The sequence below is a fragment of the Littorina saxatilis genome, linkage group LG8 (assembly GCF_037325665.1).
Source record: "Littorina saxatilis isolate snail1 linkage group LG8, US_GU_Lsax_2.0, whole genome shotgun sequence".
Lineage (NCBI taxonomy): Eukaryota > Metazoa > Mollusca > Gastropoda > Littorinimorpha > Littorinidae > Littorina > Littorina saxatilis.
Window position 1 is genome coordinate 53902089 of NC_090252.1, and position 20538 is coordinate 53922626.

General features: G+C 40.8%; 1 protein-coding gene across 1 annotated transcript; it reads right to left on the bottom strand.

Annotated features, from left to right (window-relative positions):
- Window positions 1–6422: 6422 nt before the first annotated feature.
- Window positions 6423–6998, bottom strand: LOC138974737 (uncharacterized). The gene has a single exon (XM_070347463.1). The coding sequence runs from the start codon at window positions 6996–6998 to the stop codon at window positions 6423–6425; it is 576 nt and encodes a 191-aa protein (XP_070203564.1).
- Between the last annotated feature and the right edge of the window lie 13540 nt (window positions 6999–20538).

The window sequence follows — 20538 nt, forward strand, 5'->3', positions numbered from 1 at the left end:
CCACACACACACAAACACACACATACACACACACACACACACACACACACACACACAGATACACACACACACACACACACACACCGCACTACCGTGCGCCCGCCGCGAACTCTTATAACCATCAAATCAACAAAGCGTAACACACCGAGCACATATGGGCTTCGGACAGAAATAACTACAGCCAAGTTTGCACATGCCTAGGACTGTTAATCTCTAAAGCAACTGTAGACGTTACCATTGACGGTGATCGATAATTTTTCGTGCGCGTTCCCATCTCTAGCAAATGTAAACCAGCACTCAGATCTGCCTGAAACTTTGGCACCAGTTGCCCCTGCCACTTTTTTCTTAGCATGCAATGTCACGATTTTTTGTCCTTAAACCCTGAATTAATACGAATAGTTGTTTAGGTCGTTCGGAAACGTTGCGTTATAAGACACGCTTAGTATACACGTTCATCAAAATCAACACAGATTTTGGTCAGCCTATTAGTTATAACTTCTGAAATTTCTAAAGCAATTCATTGAGAACTTGAGCAGATATGGCTCTTCGAGTGGAGGACCCCCTCAAAAATGGCAGCAAAACGCGCGTTTTTTTGGCCTCTGAAACGGTTGACCCCTACCGCCTTTGTCAAAAGGCTACACAAAGACTACAGAACTAAGGTGCATCAAACAAAATGCTTTGAACTGGAAATTGAATGGCTTTTTTAACGGTAGTCAGAAGTATTTGGTAAGTGCACATTCTAATTTTTTTGCAGATTTTCAAACACGGGGCAATGGTTTTTGTCAGGTCGATTTTAGGGGTGACCTTGTTTGACAGGCTGTGACGGGATGCCTATACAAATTACCACCAATCGGACAAATGATATAAACGGTGGACATAATTACCTTTTCCAGCATACTTATAAAGTTGAACTAAAATGGATTGCGTTTTACCGCTTTTGTTAGCGTGCGAAAGTTGTTGCAATAATTTGTTGGCCAACTTTAGAAAGCCCGGAATCGTGTCACAGAAACCGTGTTTCCCGTAGCAGACGATTGTTCTGCACAGCGCTTGCTTGTTATGAAGGCAACCGCCGCTGATAAGTTCGTGTAATTCGCAGACGTTTGTTGCGTTTTAGATTCAGAGGTACACATTGAAATCACAAACTAACGACTAAATTGTGAAAAAAAAGGAAAGTGGATTACACGGGTTGACGATGGCTCAGGGGTTAGAAAAAACACGAAAACAGGTGTGTGGTTTACGCGAGCTAAATGCCCATTCAAAAGAACTGAGTCAATCAATGCAATTAAATGCTATTGTGTTCGATAAGGTTCGAACTGCTTTTTTCATGAGAGGATTGATATCGTTCTGTAAACCATTTGAGACGGACTGGGGATTTAAGAAGAATGTTTTGATGTATTGATTTGTGTGTGTTTTTCATCTAAAAATAAACAAGTCGCCTAAGTCGAAAATACAACATTTAGTCAAGCTGTCGAACTCCAACAATGAAACTGAACCCACTGCATTTTTTCACCAAGATAGTATACTTGTAGCACCGTCAGTTCACCGCTCGTGGAAAAGGCAGTGAAATTGACAAGCCAGTTTAGCGTGGTGGTTGCGCTGCGCAGGATATCACGCTTTTCTGTATCTCTATTCTGTATAACTTTCTGAGCTTGTTTTTAATCCAAACATAACATTTCTATATGTTTTTGGAATCAGGAACCGATAAGGAATACGATGAAATAGTGTTGAAATCGATTTCGGAAATGTAATTGTAATCATAATGTTCATGCGTTTAGTTTTCAGACCTTGTCTTTAATCCGAATATAATCTTTGTATATGTTTTTGGAATCAGAAAATAATTAAGAACAAGATGAAATTGCTTTTGGATCGTTTTATAAAAAAAAAGTTTTAATTACAATTTTCAGATTTTTAATGACCAAACTCATTAATTAATTTTTAAGCCTCCATGCTGAAATGCAACACCAAAGTCCGGCCTGGTCGAAGATTGCTTGGCCAAAATGTCCATCAATTTCATTGAAAAATGAGGGTGTGACAGTGCCGCCTCAATTTGTTTTTAAATCCGGATATGACGTCATCAAAGGTATTTATTAAAAAAATGAAAACCGTCTGGGGATATCATTCCCAGGAACTTTCATGTAAAGTTTTATGAAGATCGGTTTAGTATTTTACTCTGAATCGCTACACACACACACACACACACACACACACACACACACACACACACACACACGCACGCACGCACGCACGCACGCACGCACGCTCGCACGCACGCACACACACACACACACACACACACACACACACACACACACACACACACACACACACACACACACACACACCACGACCCTCGTTTCGATTCCCCATCTATGTTAAAACATTTAGTCAAAACTTGACTAAATCTGAAAAGAGGAAAATCAAATCACGTATGGGCAAAGTAATATATAGATTGCTTTTTAAGGGAAAGGTTAAGTAAACTGTTGCGTACGAAAGTCACAGTGTTCAATTGCTTTGTTTCTTGACCATTACTCTTGATCTTGGTACCGTTGTGTTCCTAAGACTCTGCACATGCCTTTTATAAAAAAAAGGATCACTGTGTATAACTGGATCAAACACGTGATAGTCGTTAAAAAATAAAGTAAATATGTGTTTTTTCAATTAAGGTACATACTGTGACTATTTGGAACCTGACAGTGCAGAGGTTATTACCGCAACACTTGGTCTACATCCTTATGTACCCGTGTTCGTTATAAAGTGCACAGTCTTAAAAACACAACGGTACCAAAATCAAGAGAAGGCTTTCTGGTCAAGAAACAAAGACGTACAAAGCAACTGCATTCTGTGACTTGTGTACGTCATAGTTATTTTACCTTCCCTTTAATTTGACTGGTTAGACTATGTTGACTTTCTTCCCAAAGGTTCGACAAAAAAATCAACATGAAAAAGTATGCAGAGTAAGAAAGTCACACATGTCAATTTGATTAAAAGGATATTGAATTTCACGTGATATTCGAAAGAAGAAAAATAATGGCTAGAGTAAAACCAACCAACCGTTCAGCTCCACAACGTCATTAGGTATGGTCTTTGGGCTACAGTACAATTGCACCCCAAGCACAAACTTGCCCAATAGCACCCCCCGAAAAAAATGTGGCCAATTACACCCCATCATGTTTGTTTTTTAGAACCATAACCCTTATAGGGCCTCACAAGTTTGTTTTTCAGTAAAAATCAAGTTGCGGACATGGGTTGCCACTTGCGCTGAACATGTGCTCACGTCTTTTCTTGTCCGTTACAACAACTGTTGTGCTATTCCCACATTCTGCCTTTGAGACACTGAAAGTTGGATCATGGATTTTGTTGAAACTACTAGCAGGGACCTATATTAGAGGTCTAGTATGCTACTAGCGAGAGGGGCAAACCAGCAATTATATATGAAACTAGAATGAATACCCGCTTCGCCGGGTAGCCGGCTTCGCCGGGAAGAAATACTTAGAGCCGTACGCCGGCTTTGCCGGGTCCGAACAATGGACCCGCCAAGCTTAGGTCCCTCCCAGATTCGTGGAATGGGAACAGCACGAAAATGATTCAGTGGCCATAATGCCATTCCTGACCATATCGAGTCCCATCCTTGTCGACGAATGTAACCGTGTTAATCACCTTTGGAGGCGAACTCCACTCAAACAGGACTGAGCAAGTTATGGCTTCTCAAAGGAAGGCCAGTACATAAATTTACACAAAAGCCGCCAGACCACATCACAAACAGAACTGAAGAATGCACAGGTGTTGCTTACATAGAGACACACACACTTACACACACACACACACAAACACAGAGAAGCCGTATCTATAGAGAGATAGATGACAGTGTATTTTTCGCGTGGCTATAAATTGATTCGACCTTTGCACTTTTACAGTGAGGATAATTTACGGGTCCAATTTACGTTCTGTACACTGCGTTGACCTTCTAAAAATAGGTAACAGTAACAGAACGCCGGGAATATCCGAAGACGCTCAGCGCAGTGGACAGCGCAGTGTAGTAACTTACAACTGAACGGGAAAGCCACACGAAGGAAGGGAGATAAACGCCAAACACTGGAGAAGATAAGGAAGAGTTACTTATAATGGTGAAATGAACCCAAAAACGAAAATGAGTTCAGCGCTGCGCGCTGAGAGCACGTGTTGAAATATCTCATCGATGATATTGTGTCCGGGGTGTAGCTGAATACGGTGTCCAAATTTGAAAAAGATCCACCGAGAACTTTGGCGTTGTGATGTGGTGTAGCGGCTATGGTGTGTCGGTATGGGGGCCCGGGTAAGCTGAGGTGGAACCAAAATAGCTGAGGTGGAACCAAAATCGGTTCCGCGCTGCGCGCTGAGAGCACGTGTTGAAATATCTCATCGACCAGGTTGTGTCCAGGGTGTACCTGAATATGATCACCAAATTTGAAACAGATCCATCGAGAACCTTGGCCGCGCATCGCGCACAGACACACAGACAGACAGACAGACAGACACAAGTCGTATATATATATAGAAGCAGATGTACACAGAGGATACCAGCCGAAATAAAAGAAAGCGTGTTTGTATTCATGAACCAGATCCTGAACATACAGGCAAACACCTACATCAGAATGCGGACATTGCACATACGTGCTCTGATCAGGTCCGATGCTCTCAGGAAAGTCCGCTTTGCCTTCAAACAGAGGCAAAAGCTGCAAAATGGTGACATGACATTGAGAGACTACATGGTGTGCCTCGGTCACAAGTTCATGCATGTTCAGTGAAGGTGTTTGCGTGTAGATCATTTTAATTATCTTACTGCTTTATACATGAACTATTTTATAATAAAATTTCCAAATCATTCATCGTTTTTAACCAAAAATCTTTAGAGTCTCAAGAATAAGCCAATTGAGGCCTTGTAAGGGATGGTGTGGAATGGGTTGGTATTGTCCAAACAAATTAGCCCAATTGCACCCCAGAGGTGTTGGGGTGCAATCGGGCTCATTTGGGGTGCAGTTGTCTTGCACCGGGTCTTTACAGGCGTCGCAGTTGCGCAAATATATAATCACATGCTTTTTCAACACGCACGATTCGCCAGTCTCAGTCACGTCCAAAAATAGACCAACCCAATTGTTATATGTGTCTTACAAAACGTTGTGCAACGAACCGCGATGACCATTGCCTGCAGTCCTTCACAAATATTATTCTGCTGACCTAATCTCCGGGGCAAAAAAAATAATAGTCAAAACTATAGGTTGTATATGATACTGCGCTACCAGCTTCTATAGGATGAATCACTCCTCGATGTATTCCTACACAAGTCTGCCTGCGCACGCACTAAACCTACACATGTCGTTTCGCCGAGAGAGCGCGCCTCATTCAGTCAAACTCTAGATTTTTCTCTTAAGCAGGTTTTCTTCTCTCTATACAAATACCAAGACACAAAGAAATTCCACAGTATCACACACAACTTGACAAATGTCACATGATAAGAGAAGTGTTCTTCTATCTTCGGTCTAGCATGGCCTTTACCACTAACTGTGTACTGTATCCTGAGGCGGACGTTAACACAGGCGCGACCTGACAGGGTGTCCTGATAGTTGGCGTGAAAAAAGTGGGTATCAAATGCAAAGACGCTCCTTTCCCCAACACAAAGGCTTCCTCACAAACACAGACGTCGACGTCCCAAATGTTCGCGGAAAAATGGCTAATAACTTAAAAGCAGAAGTTTCTTCAAATATATACTGTACCAATAATTTGTTTAAATAAATATACTGAACTCCAAAAGAAACGCAAGTTGAAATTTCAAGAAATTTAATCTCATTCTTTGGCATTTCATTTTGACGAGATCGAATCGAACGAATTTCACTAAAATTGGTACAAAGCATCTTGGGGCAATGTTCTTTGATTGTCACTAACAAAAAAAACGTTACCGAAAGAAATTTCTCACCGCCAGGCTCAGTAACGCGTGTGTCCCCCATTGGCGTTGACAAGGGCCTGACATCTGGCTCTCATGGAGCGCACCAGGCGGTTGACAGTGGCCATGTTGATGGTGGTCCAGATTTGCCTGATGGCCTGCTCCAACTGGGGTGCGGTTGTTGGCCTCGGCTGGAAGGCATTCAGCTCCCTTTGCAAAATGTCCCATAAGTGTTCAATGGGATTCATATCCGGGCTCAGGGAGGGCCAGGGCATCACCCTGATGTTGTCCTGCTGCAGGAAGGCCGTGGTGGCCCTCGCGGTGTGGGGGCGAGCGTTGTCCTGCTGAAAGGTAAGGTTGCCGTGGAGTTGGAAGTACAGCACGACTGTGGGTCCCAGGACCTGGTTGATGTACCGCTGTGCATTCACGCCGTTTCCGCGCCCAGGGCCGATGCCTTGGAAGACCACGGGGCCCACAAGACGGTTGAGGCCTATCCCACCCCAGATCATGACGCTGGGGCCTCCCCAGGCGTTGTGTTGCAGGATGTTGTTGGCGGCGTACCTCTGGTTGCGTCTTCGCCACACCCTGATGCGGCCGTCCGCGTGGCTGATGCAGTATAGCGGCTTTCGTCCGTAAAAAGGATGTCCCGCCACTGCCGCTGGTTCCAGTTGATGTGTTGATGTCCCCACTGCAGTCGCTGCTGCCTGTGCTGTGCAGTAAGCAATGTGCGGCGAGCAGGGCGCCTGCAGTCCAGGTGGTTGGCTGACAGCCGGCGTCGTGTCGTGGTGCCCGAGATGGGAGCGCCATGGGTTCCAACGGTGTTCCTGGAGGTTTCTGTAGCCGGGAGGAACGGTTGGCGCAGGTGCTGACGGTAGATGACCCGGTCCTGACGAGCAGTAGTTACACGAGGTCGTCCGCTTCTAGCGCCATCCCGGGTGCTGCCGCTGTCTTGGAATCGGGTCCACAGACAACAGATGGTCGAGGTTGCCACGCCCATGACATTTGCAATGGCAGCTGGGCGATTTCCAGCTTGCAATTGCCCGATTGCTCTCTCCCGGTCAATGGCGCTCAGTCTTGGCATGCTTCTACTGTACAAATGGCTGATTTCAGACAGTGGACGGAGATAGGTTTTTGTTCCTTGTGTGAGCTGAGTACTGTTAACGAAAAAAATTCTGGTCTGGCAGGTTTTGTGTGGGCTGCGCGAGCGAAAAACAGTCTCAATCTTCAGCACGCTGCAGAGAGCGCACCCTGGGCGCTGCACACGTGATTTTCACAGGCTACGTGCAGAACACTATGCTAACTCATGCTCGTGCAAAATTTTCCCCTGAAACCCACCTTTAGTGCATGAATTTTAACAAAACCCTAAATAACTCTTAACTTGCGTTTCTTTTGGAGTTCAGTATATATGTAAACAAATTACATTGGATGTATTGTCAATAAACTTGCCTTTCCTGTGTAATCAGCCCTCGACAAGGAACGGTCCAAGGGAGATAATTTGAAAACATGTGAAAATTAACGTGTGTGCTCTTGTGTTTGCAGTTGTTACGTCTTAAATATTGCTCGGGAAATCTTATCCTACTCCTACCTGTCCCAATTTTGTATGAAGAATTGACACAATTCATGATCACTTGCATTAAAATATATTTCTTCCTGATCGAGTGGGTGGAATAGCACTGATACGGCGTAAACTGATAACAAATGCGTACAAAATGTAGTGTGTGTGTGTGTATGTGTCTGTCTGTGTGTGTGTGTGTGTGTGTGTGTGTGTGTGTGTGTGTGTGTGTGTATGTGTCTGTCTGTGTGTGTGTGTGTGTGTGTGTGTGTGCGTGTGCTTGTGTGTGTATGTGTGTGTATGTGTGTCTGTGTCTGTCTGACTGTCTGTGTCTGTTAGACTGCAGAGACGAGATACAAATTTGTTGCTCAGGTGTATCTCCACTCAAAACACGTTTCTGTCATTTGTTGGCAGGTTTCGAGGGTTTTCATACCTGAACCTGTTTTCTCCAGCCATGAAGATCAGCCAGTGACAACCAAGCTTTCGCCAAGTACCCTTTCAAAGAAAATGTTCCATTTGTAGGTCATATTTTAATGGACAATATAGTGTTGTTATTTTATTGTTATTGTCAGATAGAAAGGTTCTGCTTATGTCTGTAGACAATGTGTGTAACAGTATGGTCAACAATTTTCCATCAGAAGGTGCAGAGGGGAAAGAGTTCTATAGCAGGCATCCCCCAAAATGAACAGTGTTAGCTCCCCCGAAAGCGGCGTATGACTGCCTGAATGGCGGGGTTAAAACTGTCATACACGTAAAACTCCACTCGTGCAAAAACATGAGTGAACGTGGGAGTTTCAGCCCATAAACGAAGAAGAAGAAAAAGAAGAAGAACAGTGTGAGTCAGATCATTCGAAAGTCAAACTCAAGTCAACATACCTTACAAGTCGATACACTTGTGTATGCAGATAAAAAGCATAGCAAAAGTCCTCTAGGGAATACACATTTTTGTTATTCTCCCTTTTCCTGGATTATTGACAAATAGTAATAACTAGTTTTAACAAGATATATGATTTCTCTCAATTGAAGTTTTATATCAGTGTAGTCAATAAATCGGACTCATCTGTTTTCACATGCAAATTACAGTCTCTGGACATCAGTGCATGACAGATATTGCTGAAAGGTCGGTGCACTTCTGCCTTTGTGAATGTTCGTCCTCCATTTTCTTGTCTATTCTGGTTTTGCAGTTAGTTGTGATGTTGTTTTGTTAATTAATGTACAGGTTTAATTTTTTTTCCTATCTCTGTTATGTCCATGTCCCGTTCTAACATCGATCATAGAAAGAGTCAGTAAATAACCTACTGCTAGCACTGCAGTTGTAAAATCTCACTGTTATGTACCTCATAGTTCAGTTATGTTCAAACTGTTCTCAACTAAATTCGTGTTTGTTTTATTTTTTAATGATGTACCTTATATTAACATTCAACATTAATCCGTGTTCACAATATTTTGTAGGAGACGTCGGCTCAGACCCCGGTAAAATACCCAAAAGAACAGTCCAAGGGAGATAATATGAAAACATGTCAACGCTAACCTTGTACACTCTTGTGACTGCTAATGCTAAGCCTAAAACATGTCCATCCTCCTCCCCCCTCCTTCTTGTGAATTATAAAAAACAAACATTTCAATCTTTACAAACTGTCTGTTCGTCTGTTGTTGTTGGTGGTGTTGGTGGTGGTGGAAGTGGTGGTGGTGATGGGGTTGGTGGTGGTGGGCTCTCTCTCTCTTTCTCTCTCTCTCTCTCTCTCTCTCTCTCTCTCTCTCTCTCTCTCTCTCTCTCTTCTCTCTCTCTCTCTCTCTCTCTCTCTCTCTCTCTCTCTCTCTCTCTCTCTCTCTCTCTCTCTCTCTCTCTCTCTCTCTCTCTCTCTCTCTCTCTCTCTCTCTCTCTCTCTCTCTCTCGCAGGACATATGTGTTGAATGTTTATAAAAAAAAAAATATATGACTGCGTTCGTGTATATTTATATTAAAATTATACATGTGTATAAAGAAAAAGAAAGAAAAAACACACCCGTCAGAAAATCTGCAGGAGTACTTAGGAGCTATTTAAATCTTTCCTCTATCTCGTCTGTAGCTATGATATCATTTCTCTCCACATTGCACCTGCCGTATACTTTACTTGACTCAGTACATACTGGTCATTTCCTATATGAAAGGCAAGGCAGGTCCAGGGCATGTACACAAACAAATCATTTACAGTAAGAAGCTTTATTTTTGACTGAGTCTTTCTAAACAGTACATCTTCATGAGTAATAAAGCTTACCTTTGCCAGAGCAGAAATGGTTCTCTTTTCTTCAAAGCGATGTTTTTTCGTCAGAAGTTGTGTTCCTTATGAGTGGGTCTGCCTGTAACACAAATGTATTGAATGGAAAATCAAAGAGTGATTACACAGTTATCACATCAGAATTCCTGTCCTCGCAAAAAGAGGTACACGGATATTGTCTCAAGATTTATGAATTCGTCTTTGGAACCTGTCAGTGAGGAGGTTATTACCGCAACACTTGGTCTACATCCTTATGTACTCGTGTTTGTATGTTTGGCTTTGATTATCCGCTAGAGGAAGTAGTTATCAGCAAAATTGTAATCATGGCCGCCATTTGCATTTCATATTTTTCTAAACATTTACTTCCTCACGCAGATAATTAAAACCAAACGTACGAGGACGGGTACATGAGGATTGACACCTACTTTTGCGGTGATATCCTCCTCGTTTCGAGGTTCCAATTATAGTCACAGTATTTACCTTTATTGAAAAAAACGTATTACTTCATTCATTAGCAACTATCACGTGTTTCATCTCGTTATACACAGTGAGCCTTATATCAAAGGAAAGTGCAGAGTCTTAGGAACACAACAGCACCAACATCAAGAGTGCTGGCCAAGAAACCCAGACGCACGAAGCAACTGCAAACTGTGAAATTGTGTACGTAATAGTTTACTTTACCTTCCTTTTAATTTGACTGGTAAAACTATGTTGACTTTCTGCCTAAAGTTTCGAGAAAAAAAATCAACATGTAAAAGTATGCAGAGTAAGAAAGTCACACATGTCAATTTGATTAAAAGGAAATCGAATTTCACGTGATAATCAAAAGAAGAAAAAGAATGGCTAGAGTAAAAAGAGCAAACCTACCGTTCAGCTGCACAACGCAATCTGGTATGGTCTTGGCAGATGGCGCAGTTACGCAGATATATGATCACATGCTCTTTCAAGCACACGCACGATTCGCCAGTCTCTGTTCACGTGACAGTGACGTCCAAAAATAGACCGACCCAATTTTTCTATGAGTCTTACGAACCGTGATGAACATTGCCTGCAGTCCTTTACAAATAGTATTATGCTGACTTAATACTTGGGGCAAAAATACAAATCATAGTCAAAACTATAGGTTGTAGATAATACTGCAGTACCAGCTTCTATAGGACGAATCACTCCTCGATGTATTCCTACACAAGTCTGCCTGCGCACACACTAAACCTAAACATATCGTTTCGCCCAGAGACCGCGCCTCATTCAGTCAAACTCTAGATTTTTCTCTCAAGCAGGTATTCTTCTCGCTGTGCAAAGTACAAGACACAAAGAAATTCCACTGTATCACACACAACTTGACAAATGTCACATGATAAGAGAAAGGTACTTCTATCTTCAGTCTATCAAGGCCTTTACCACTAACTTTGTACTGTATCCTTTGGCGGACGTTAACACAGACGCGACCTGGCAGACAGTCCCGATAAAGGAGTGGGTATCAAATGCAAAGACGCGCCTTTCCCCAACACAAAGGCTTCCTCACAAACACAGACGTCGACGTCCCAAATGTTCGCTGAAAAATGGCTAATAACTTGAAAGCAGAAGTTTCTTTTGGGACTGCATTCAAATACTTGTTATTAGTATTAAAAACTGCTTAAAAAGGAAATTGAGAAATGAGAGAGAAGAGGGGGGGGGGAGACAGACAGAAAGACAGAGGCAGAGAGAGAGAAAATACATTATTTTGTAGAAAATGTGTGCACCATCGTGATTTTAGCAACCTTAATTAGCTCGTGTTGTTCAAATTAAATATTTGTAACAATCACTTGACTGTATTAACACGAATTCATGATTTGTTTTCTCGATGTAAGTCCACAACATGTGACTGGTTTTAAAACGTTTTCCTTCTACCCACATTTCTACTCAGACTTGTATTTTCCCATCTGGTAAGTTACTTTCTTCATTTTGTAAACTAAAGTCATAGACATTTGAGGGAATTTTTTTTATCTAATCACTGTAATATGTACAAGAATTCATACACAGTAGTCTAACAGAGGGTAGTAGAGTGTAATGTCTATAAATAACAGCAACCTGTGTTATGCGCAGTGTTGACGACAGCAATCTTACACAACGGTTTAACCGACATCTTACCGACCTTGTGTTTGAAGGGCGTTCGTGAAAAGAGAGCTGAGGGCAGCACCCTTATTTGGTTTGCTTTTGAATTTTCATACAGTGAGTTGTAGCCAAAAATAAGGTCTGATTAGAATGGGTCTCTTGCGTCAGAAACGAGTTTCAAAACAACCATCTCAGATTACAGTCTACTTTATTTCGCACCTACATTGTACCAGTAAAGAAGAACAAAAACAAGAACTAAATTTGCCAATTTGCATAACAGCCATTGGTAATTGTCCTAGTGGGGATCAGATGAACACAAAGCCGCTCGTTTCAGAGGCACTCTACATCATGGCGACATGACCCGGCGCCATCTGTATGCTGTATGTTTTGAAGTACACAAACAATGCTGAGATGAGGTAATACTCAGTTTAAAGCCACCCTTCTGCTGATGGTAACATTTCATGAAGATAAAACGCAGTTTAAAGCCACCCTTCTGCTGACGGTAACATGTCATGAAGATAAAACGCAGTTTAAAGCCACCCTTCTGCTGATGGTAACATGTCATGAAGATAAAACGCAGTTTAAAGCCACCCTTCTGCTGGTAGTAACATTTCATGAGGATAAAACACTATCACCAATAAGTTGCGCAGTTTAAAACCACCCTTCTGTACTAGCTGATGATGGTAAAATTTAGTGAGGATAAAACGCTATCATCAATAAGTTGCGCAGCTGTTTGAAATGGGAAAGTACCGATTATTTGTTTCCCCGAGCTAGATACAAGGTAGTTCAAAAATGTACGTGTACCTACTTAATTTTGCTCCCAAATTTTTGAAGGGCCATATTTTACCCTCTAGTTCCTCAAATACAGAAAAGAGACCTAAGCATTTATTAGCACACAAGTCTTGATTAACACTGTGCTACTGAGAAGACTTAAATGACGGAGCTCCATTTCTCCTCCAAGTCGGTGTCACGCGTTTTGTTTTTGTTTTGTTTTTTAATTTGTTTTTGTTAGATGATACATTTTAACATGGGACATGTGCAAAACAAAAAGGGCTTCTAAAGTTCTTATGGTCAATTGGTATTGAGGTGTGTTGAGAACTAGAATAAAAGTCAAAGTGGCCCCAAACGTTCATTTTAAAATGTATATCTGAACTTATTATCAAAGAAACCAACACATACTTTAACGTGAGTCTTCAAATTGTCAATCGCGTCTTACATATTTCACTGAAATCGGATCTTAAGCGTCATTTTAAACGCCCACGTCATGTCAGAATTTGGTTTTAAGGGATTGAGAAGTTTCCTGTATGACGCATGTCCCATGTCAAAGACCCTCTAGTACAGACGTTCTGCGCGTGTCACTAATAGATATGGACGCAAAATCGGCCATTTTGGTTTCTTGAGTAGAAGGTCAATATCCACACAAATACCCGGACTTTAATCCTATCTTCACTTGAAATTAAGGGGAAAACATGGTCAAACGAAATTGTAAGACATAATTTTCAAGTTCTTATTTAGGACAATCCTGTATGATAGTGTCGCAACAGTGAACAAGAAAAGGGTAAGGTGCTCCATTGGCTCGGTACGGTATGCCAATACAGGTTCTGCTCTTGAAGGAGTGGTATCATGAGAATAGGGAGATTCAAAAGACAGCACGTTTCGTTTTGCAGCTCGTTTCGTTTGGTGAATGAGTCACCCCGCGAAAGGTCACGTGAAACGAGACGGCATAGGCCGCAGACAAGATTTAGATGTATTCACGTTTCGTTTCGGAATGAAGGAAGGGCGATAAATCTTCAAGTGAAATTATCACTAGGGGTTGTTTTGTACTTGTCACGTCTGTCCTCGATCAGAATGGAAAAAAAAACCCTAGGAGGTGGTCCAGAATCGGGCATACTTTGATTATTTTCAGTCCAAATAAATCACACAGACTTTGTTTATACAAAATCACATACGAAGCCAGAATAAAAATTCGATGCGATGACCTACTTCTGCATCGCCATTTGCTTTCTCACCATGAAGTTGGATAAATGTACCAGGATCAGCACCCTTCAAAATATTTCAGTTCACAACAGTTGTCTACCTCCAACGAACACATTCTCAGCGCTGAAAGACTGTGAAAGGGTTGATGAATCTAGCAATGCATAAAATGGCCAACAAATAAAACTGTCAGTGTGCAAAAATACTCACAAAAGTTGACGAAATATTGTTCGTTTTTTGGGGGTGGAAAACGTGACTGCGTTTTGACGTTCCACGTTCCGTTTCAGTTGACCTTCACCTTTCCAGCGAGAGACCCCCGAAATGATGACGTTTACCACAACTTCAAAACGAAACGTCCCGACGTTTCGTTTTTTAAATCTCCCTATTAAATGCTGCAGCAATTTCGTCTTTCAACCGTTTTGTAGAGCTTGATTAAACCTGATCATCATTAGAATTATTATTCAGCCGTATTCACTTCATTTTCGGGCACAGCACCGCCTCACTCTTATTGATTTGTTTTAGATTTCACTGCAACGTAATGAAGATTTACCTCAATCATCACCAGCAAATGATCTTGTGAACACCTAGACATAACCTATCAGAAATTATTTTCCTTTTGTTCCTAAGTGTACCCATCATTAAACGCAATTCAGTTGACATGTAGGTGTTTGATTTAGCAGGAAATCGGTAATTATTATTAATACAGCTAACTCATCGTCGTGTTGATATTCTTAAACCGACAAGAAGGTTTGATTAGACTGTTATCTTAGATTTACGCTACTGAAGGTAACATGCAGAAATTCAGTGTGGTAGTCCAAAGCTAGTCAAAGAATCCCAGTTCAAAATGAGTAAAATGTAGGTTTAAAATAAAGCCTTCACCACAATACCCCTTTCGCAAAAACAATCAAACACCTTTATCATACATGACCGGGGCGGGAGGGGAGGGAGGGGGCCACAAGTGGGGCTATCTACCACTTTGTTGCAATTCATGGTGGGATCGAGGCCTCCAAACGAAGAAAAAGATCATCACAAAGAAATGGGAGTTTCTTTTAGGAATTAAAAGCTACATCTTGTTTACCAGAGACACAGAAGAACGCTCATTACACCGCCACAAGCCGTTGATTACACAATTTGTCACGTCTAAGCTTTCTTTAAAATGGTATGTTATACTTTTTCCTACTCATACGATAGATCACAGTTTATTCATCAGCACACCTTATGCCAACTGTATACTAGTTAACCAAATTAATCTTCAAGGTGAATCTTTACTGCTAATATATCTTTTAAGTCCAGCACAGAAAAGGGCAACCATTTTGTCAATTGCTGCTAATGATGAACAAGAAAAGAGTCCATTGCAAGTGTTGTTTCGCTGTTGTTGTTGTTTTTTTAACATATTTTGTTATATAAGGTATAGGAATTGTTACCTTCATCTTGTTTGAGACAAAATCAAAGAAACAAAAAGAGCACTCAACAAGAAACAATAACATTTACTGAGAGTCTCTTTCAGATGAACAAACCAATTTCATTGGAGCAGCTACAACAAATTTAAAATATATGGCTGTACCAGTCGGATACTTTGAGACACCCAACCGCGACATGTCACGCTTAGATGGCTGACTGTGTTTATTATGATGTATACTATTAGCTGATTTAGCCAGAATATTGACAAGACAAACACGGGAGCCCATTAGATACACTGTGTGCTTCCTTTGTGACGTATTCGACCAAAACTGGTACTGCTCTTGTTTCTTTGTTTCAGGTCTCGAGGGCTTTACAAGAATCATCCTTTTTTTCTATGAAGATTGTAGCCATTCACAACAAAGTCTGAGCCGACTATACTCTCATTGGGTTAAGAACACTCACAGACTTCAGAAGTTTAAGCAACGCAACATCTGTCAGATGCTGCAACGGTTATTCTCCTCACTAAATCAAGCCTGTGCTCAACAATTCTAACAGTAAGTACATATCATTTCATTTGGTTCCATTTTACTGCAACGTGTTTAAGAATAAGAATAAGAATACTTTATTATCTCATAGAGAAATTCAGGCGTGGTACATAACAATAATACAAACAAGACATTGATTTTACGTAAAACATATAGCACTATATAACAGGGCAGGTTATAAAAAAAAACACCTCCCACATACCTCTCTGGACATACCTTGCATTGTGCTTACGCATTCAGACATGAACACATCCATGTCTCACTTACACATCGCACACATGGACATTTTTACACGCTTGCCGTTCTCTCTGTGGCTATACTTCCTCTTGGGTCAGCACTTTTCCTTTTTAAGGTTCAAAATGAAAAGTGCTGTTCCGAGTCATCCAAAGGTACAGTCAATGGGAGATAATTTGAAAACAATTCAATATTGATGCAGTGTAATCTTGTCGTTACAAAGGTAAAGCCCCCAAAATGCCTATATATACGGCAGAATGCACATTCTTCTCGCAATAATCACATTTAGTGCATTACTGACAAATAAGGTGTTTTTTTCCAGATTCAGCAAAATATATTATCATTGTTTACTCTAATGAAGTGGATGTAGCAACTTACTTCCTCTGTTCTAACACGTACTGCTGACCTCAGTGTGTGTCCAGGTTCTCTATGACAGATTTGTGCACAAGGCTTTGATGAAAGATTTGTATGTTTATGTCTTAATTTATTTATTTTAGTTGTGTGTGTGTATGTGTGTGTGTGTGTGTGTGTGTGTGTGTGTGTGTGTGTGTGTGTGTGTGTGTGTGTGTGTGTGTGTGCGTGTGTGTGTGTGTGTGTGTGTGTGTGTGTGTGTTCCAGCTTTGGTTTCTCCTGATTTTGAAAAGGGTTAGGTTTTATTTTCATTCTCCGTTTATTCTTGCTCCTCGAGTATTATGTGTGATGCTACGTTCTTATTTCCCACCACACCCACCCACCCAACCTTGCTTATATGTGATGATCAATGCATCAGTACATCAAACAATGTCTCTGTGCTGGTTACTGCAAACATCGATCAGACATAGCCAGGGAAACAACTGACCGTGAAGAGTGGACTGCCAGCCAACATTGCAGTTTCAATCTCTACTGTTATACGTGCATTGCCTTATTATTGAGTCATTACATTTTGATACAGTACATCACCATGTTCAGTTTGTTAAACAAATTACCATGCTTTATAATAACTTCTGCACATGCAGACAACTAACCAAAACTTGTGTGACATTATGATGCATGTTTAATTACTGGCCTTTGTTTTGCAGAAAGCATTCCAAAAGAATGGTCGAAGGATGACACGTTTTAGATGAACACTTACCTTGTGTACTCTTGATACTAATGTATTGCAAATGTAATGTCTGACATACATTCTCACAGGAATTTACATCTTCTCATAATTGCCCCCTTTCGGTGGAATACTGTCAATAAGTAATTGCCAGTTTTAACCAGATATATGATCAATCAGCTTTCAGTTTCAGGCCTGTGGAGTGGATGCAACAGCTTCCTCGTTTCTCACGTGCAACACTGACTCAGGACCTCAGTGCGTGCCCAGGCTCTCTCGGAAAGATTTCTACACAAGGCCTTTCTGAAAGGTCGGTACATTGCCTCTCTCATTTTTTTCATATTCTTACTCAAGTCTCTTGATTTTTCATTGTTACAGTATTTGTTTCCCCTCTTCATAAAAAAGTATCCTCTGACCCCTTTCTCTTTATATTCTAGCTTCTGGTATTTTATTTGCGTTGTCAAGCCCCTACCCCCCCCCCCCTCCCGTGCTTCTTTTTAATGGTGAATGCATGGAAGAGTTGCTGTTGCATGATTACTGCAAACATCGATCATAGTTAGGGCTGTAAACAGCTGACTTCAAACATTTCAGTTTTAAATTTTTACTGTCATTTATTGTATTATTTTTTATTAAAACTAAACTTCAACAATTTGCTTTACCTACAATCATTAAACACGATTTAAACAAACACACGTTTCTGTACGTTCAATGCAGGCAGTTCCTCAAAATGAATGGTCCAAGGGAGATCATTTGAAAAAATGTCAACATTAACCTTGCGTACTATTGTGTGTGTACATGTGTAAGTAAAACCTGGAATATTTATTCTCCAGGGAAGATATAACAAAATCAAGGAAAAGAAAAGCCAAACAAAGAATGTCAAGTGGCAGCCCACATTTTCGACCTGTTTTCAGGCCTTCCTCAGGGGCGTGTAATTCTGCGAGACGCCAATTCATGCATCAATTACTAAGCAACACAATACCATGGTTAATTCAGTTACGAATCACAAAGCAAATATTTCAAAGATAAAATTTACATTCAAGCTAAGATCTACTTTCGTTTTGATTGTAATCAAAACAAATGTACACGTGCGAATTCCAAAGTTATTACGTCAAAGGTACAATTATATATATTATATATATTGTCGTTATCCCTCCTTTTAATGTATAATTGACAAATTGTTATGGCAGTTTCATTAATATAATTCTATGATTAATTCCAATTGCAGTTTCAACCCTGTAAAGTGGATGGAACAGCTTCGATCCTCTTTCTTACATGTCAAATGTCAGGACCTCAACCTATCATTGACAGATATCTACATGACGCTTTGCTGAAAGTTCGCTATGGGTCTGCCTCTACTTCTATTGTCTTCCAGCACTGGCTTCTTCTCATTTTGAAGTTGGTTGTTTTGGGATGTTTTCCACTTTCATATTTCTTTCAATAACAAAGTTGCAATTTGTTAAATTCTACTTTTGTTCTCGCTCCTCGAATGCGAAGTGTGATTTCGCGTCCCCCCCCCCCCCCCCTCCCCCCTACTGCTGCTTTATATTGGTGAATGCATCAAACAGTTTCTCTGCTAACATCTATCATACATAGCAAGGAAACAACTGACTGCAAACATTTCAGTGTTCGTCTTTACTGTCACCCATCCATTATATGCTAGTACTTACTTCACTAAGTTCTGTTTGTTAAAAGAATCATGTGCTTTTTTATCAAATATATACTCTACCAAACCTTGGTAGGAAAAGTGGCAAAACAATTACATTTTCATGTACTCTCAAAAACTTGTCTTCCCTGTATAGTCAGTCCTCAAAAGGAACGGTCCAAGGGAGATAATTTGAAAACATGTGAAAATTAACGTGTGTGCTCTTGTGTTTGCAGTTGTTACGTCTTAAATATTGCTCGGGAAATCTTATCATACTCCTACCTGTCCCAATTTTGTATGAAGAATTGACACAATTCATGATCACTTGCATTAAAATATATTTCTTCCTGATCGAGTGGGTGGAATAGCACTGATACGGCGTAAACTGATAACAAATGCGTACAAAATGTAGTGTGTGTGTGTGTATGTGTGTGTCTGTGTGTGTGTGTGTATGTTTGTGTGTGTGTTTGTGGGTGTGTGTGTGTGTCTGTGTGTGTGTGTGTGTGTGCGTGTGCTTGTGTGTGTATGTGTGTGTATGTGTGTCTGTGTCTGTCTGACTGTCTGTGTCTGTTAGACTGCAGAGACGAGATACAAATTTGTTGCTCAGGTGTATCTCCACTCAAAACACGTTTCTGTCATTTGTTGGCAGGTTTCGAGGGTTTTCATACCTGAACCTGTTTTCTCCAGCCATGAAGATCAGCCAGTGACAACCAAGCTTTCGCCAAGTACCCTTTCAAAGAAAATGTTCCATTTGTAGGTCATATTTTAATGGACAATATAGTGTTGTTATTTTATTGTTATTGTCAGATAGAAAGGTTCTGCTTATGTCTGTAGACAATGTGTGTAACAGTATGTACATCTAGATGATCATTATATTTCATATCTATGTCTTGTGGTCACATTGACTCCTTCAGGGTCAACAATTTTCCATCAGAAGGTGCAGAGGAAAAAGAGTTCTATAGCAGGCATCCCCCAAAATGAACAGTGTTAGCTCCCCCGAAAGCGGCGTATGACTGCCTGAATGGCGGGGTTAAAACTGTCATACACGTAAAACTCCACTCGTGCAAAAACATGAGTGAACGTGGGAGTTTCAGCCCATAAACGAAGAAGAAGAAAAAGAAGAAGAACAGTGTGAGTCAGATCATTCGAAAGTCAAACTCAAGTCAACATACCTTACAAGTCGATACACTTGTGTATGCAGATAAAAAGCATAGCAAAAGTCCTCTAGGGAATACACATTTTTGTTATTCTCCCTTTTCCTGGATTATTGACAAATAGTAATAACTAGTTTTAACAAGATATATGATTTCTCTCAATTGAAGTTTTATATCAGTGTAGTCAATAAATCGGACTCATCTGTTTTCACATGCAAATTACAGTCTCTGGACATCAGTGCATGACAGATATTGCTGAAAGGTCGGTGCACTTCTGCCTTTGTGAATGTTCGTCCTCCATTTTCTTGTCTATTCTGGTTTTGCAGTTAGTTGTGATGTTCTTTTGTTAATTAATGTACAGGTTTCATTTTTTCCTATCTCTGTTATGTCCATGTCCCGTTCACCCCTCACCCCCCCCCCCCCCCCCCCCCTTGCTTCTTTAGGAATTTCTGTGGAATGGTTGCTGTTAAGATCGATCAAAATAAGGGTACAAGTCAATGACTGTGAACATTCCTGATTTAGTCTCTGTTGCTATACGTGCTCTACCTGACTCTTAAGTCATGACAAACTGATGCTGTACTGAGCTTAGTTATGTTTGTGACACAATTTTCTGTGCTTGATATTAAGTCTGTACACTATTTAGTGAAAACAATGATAACAGCATTATCATAATGGTTATGGTGTATTTTCAT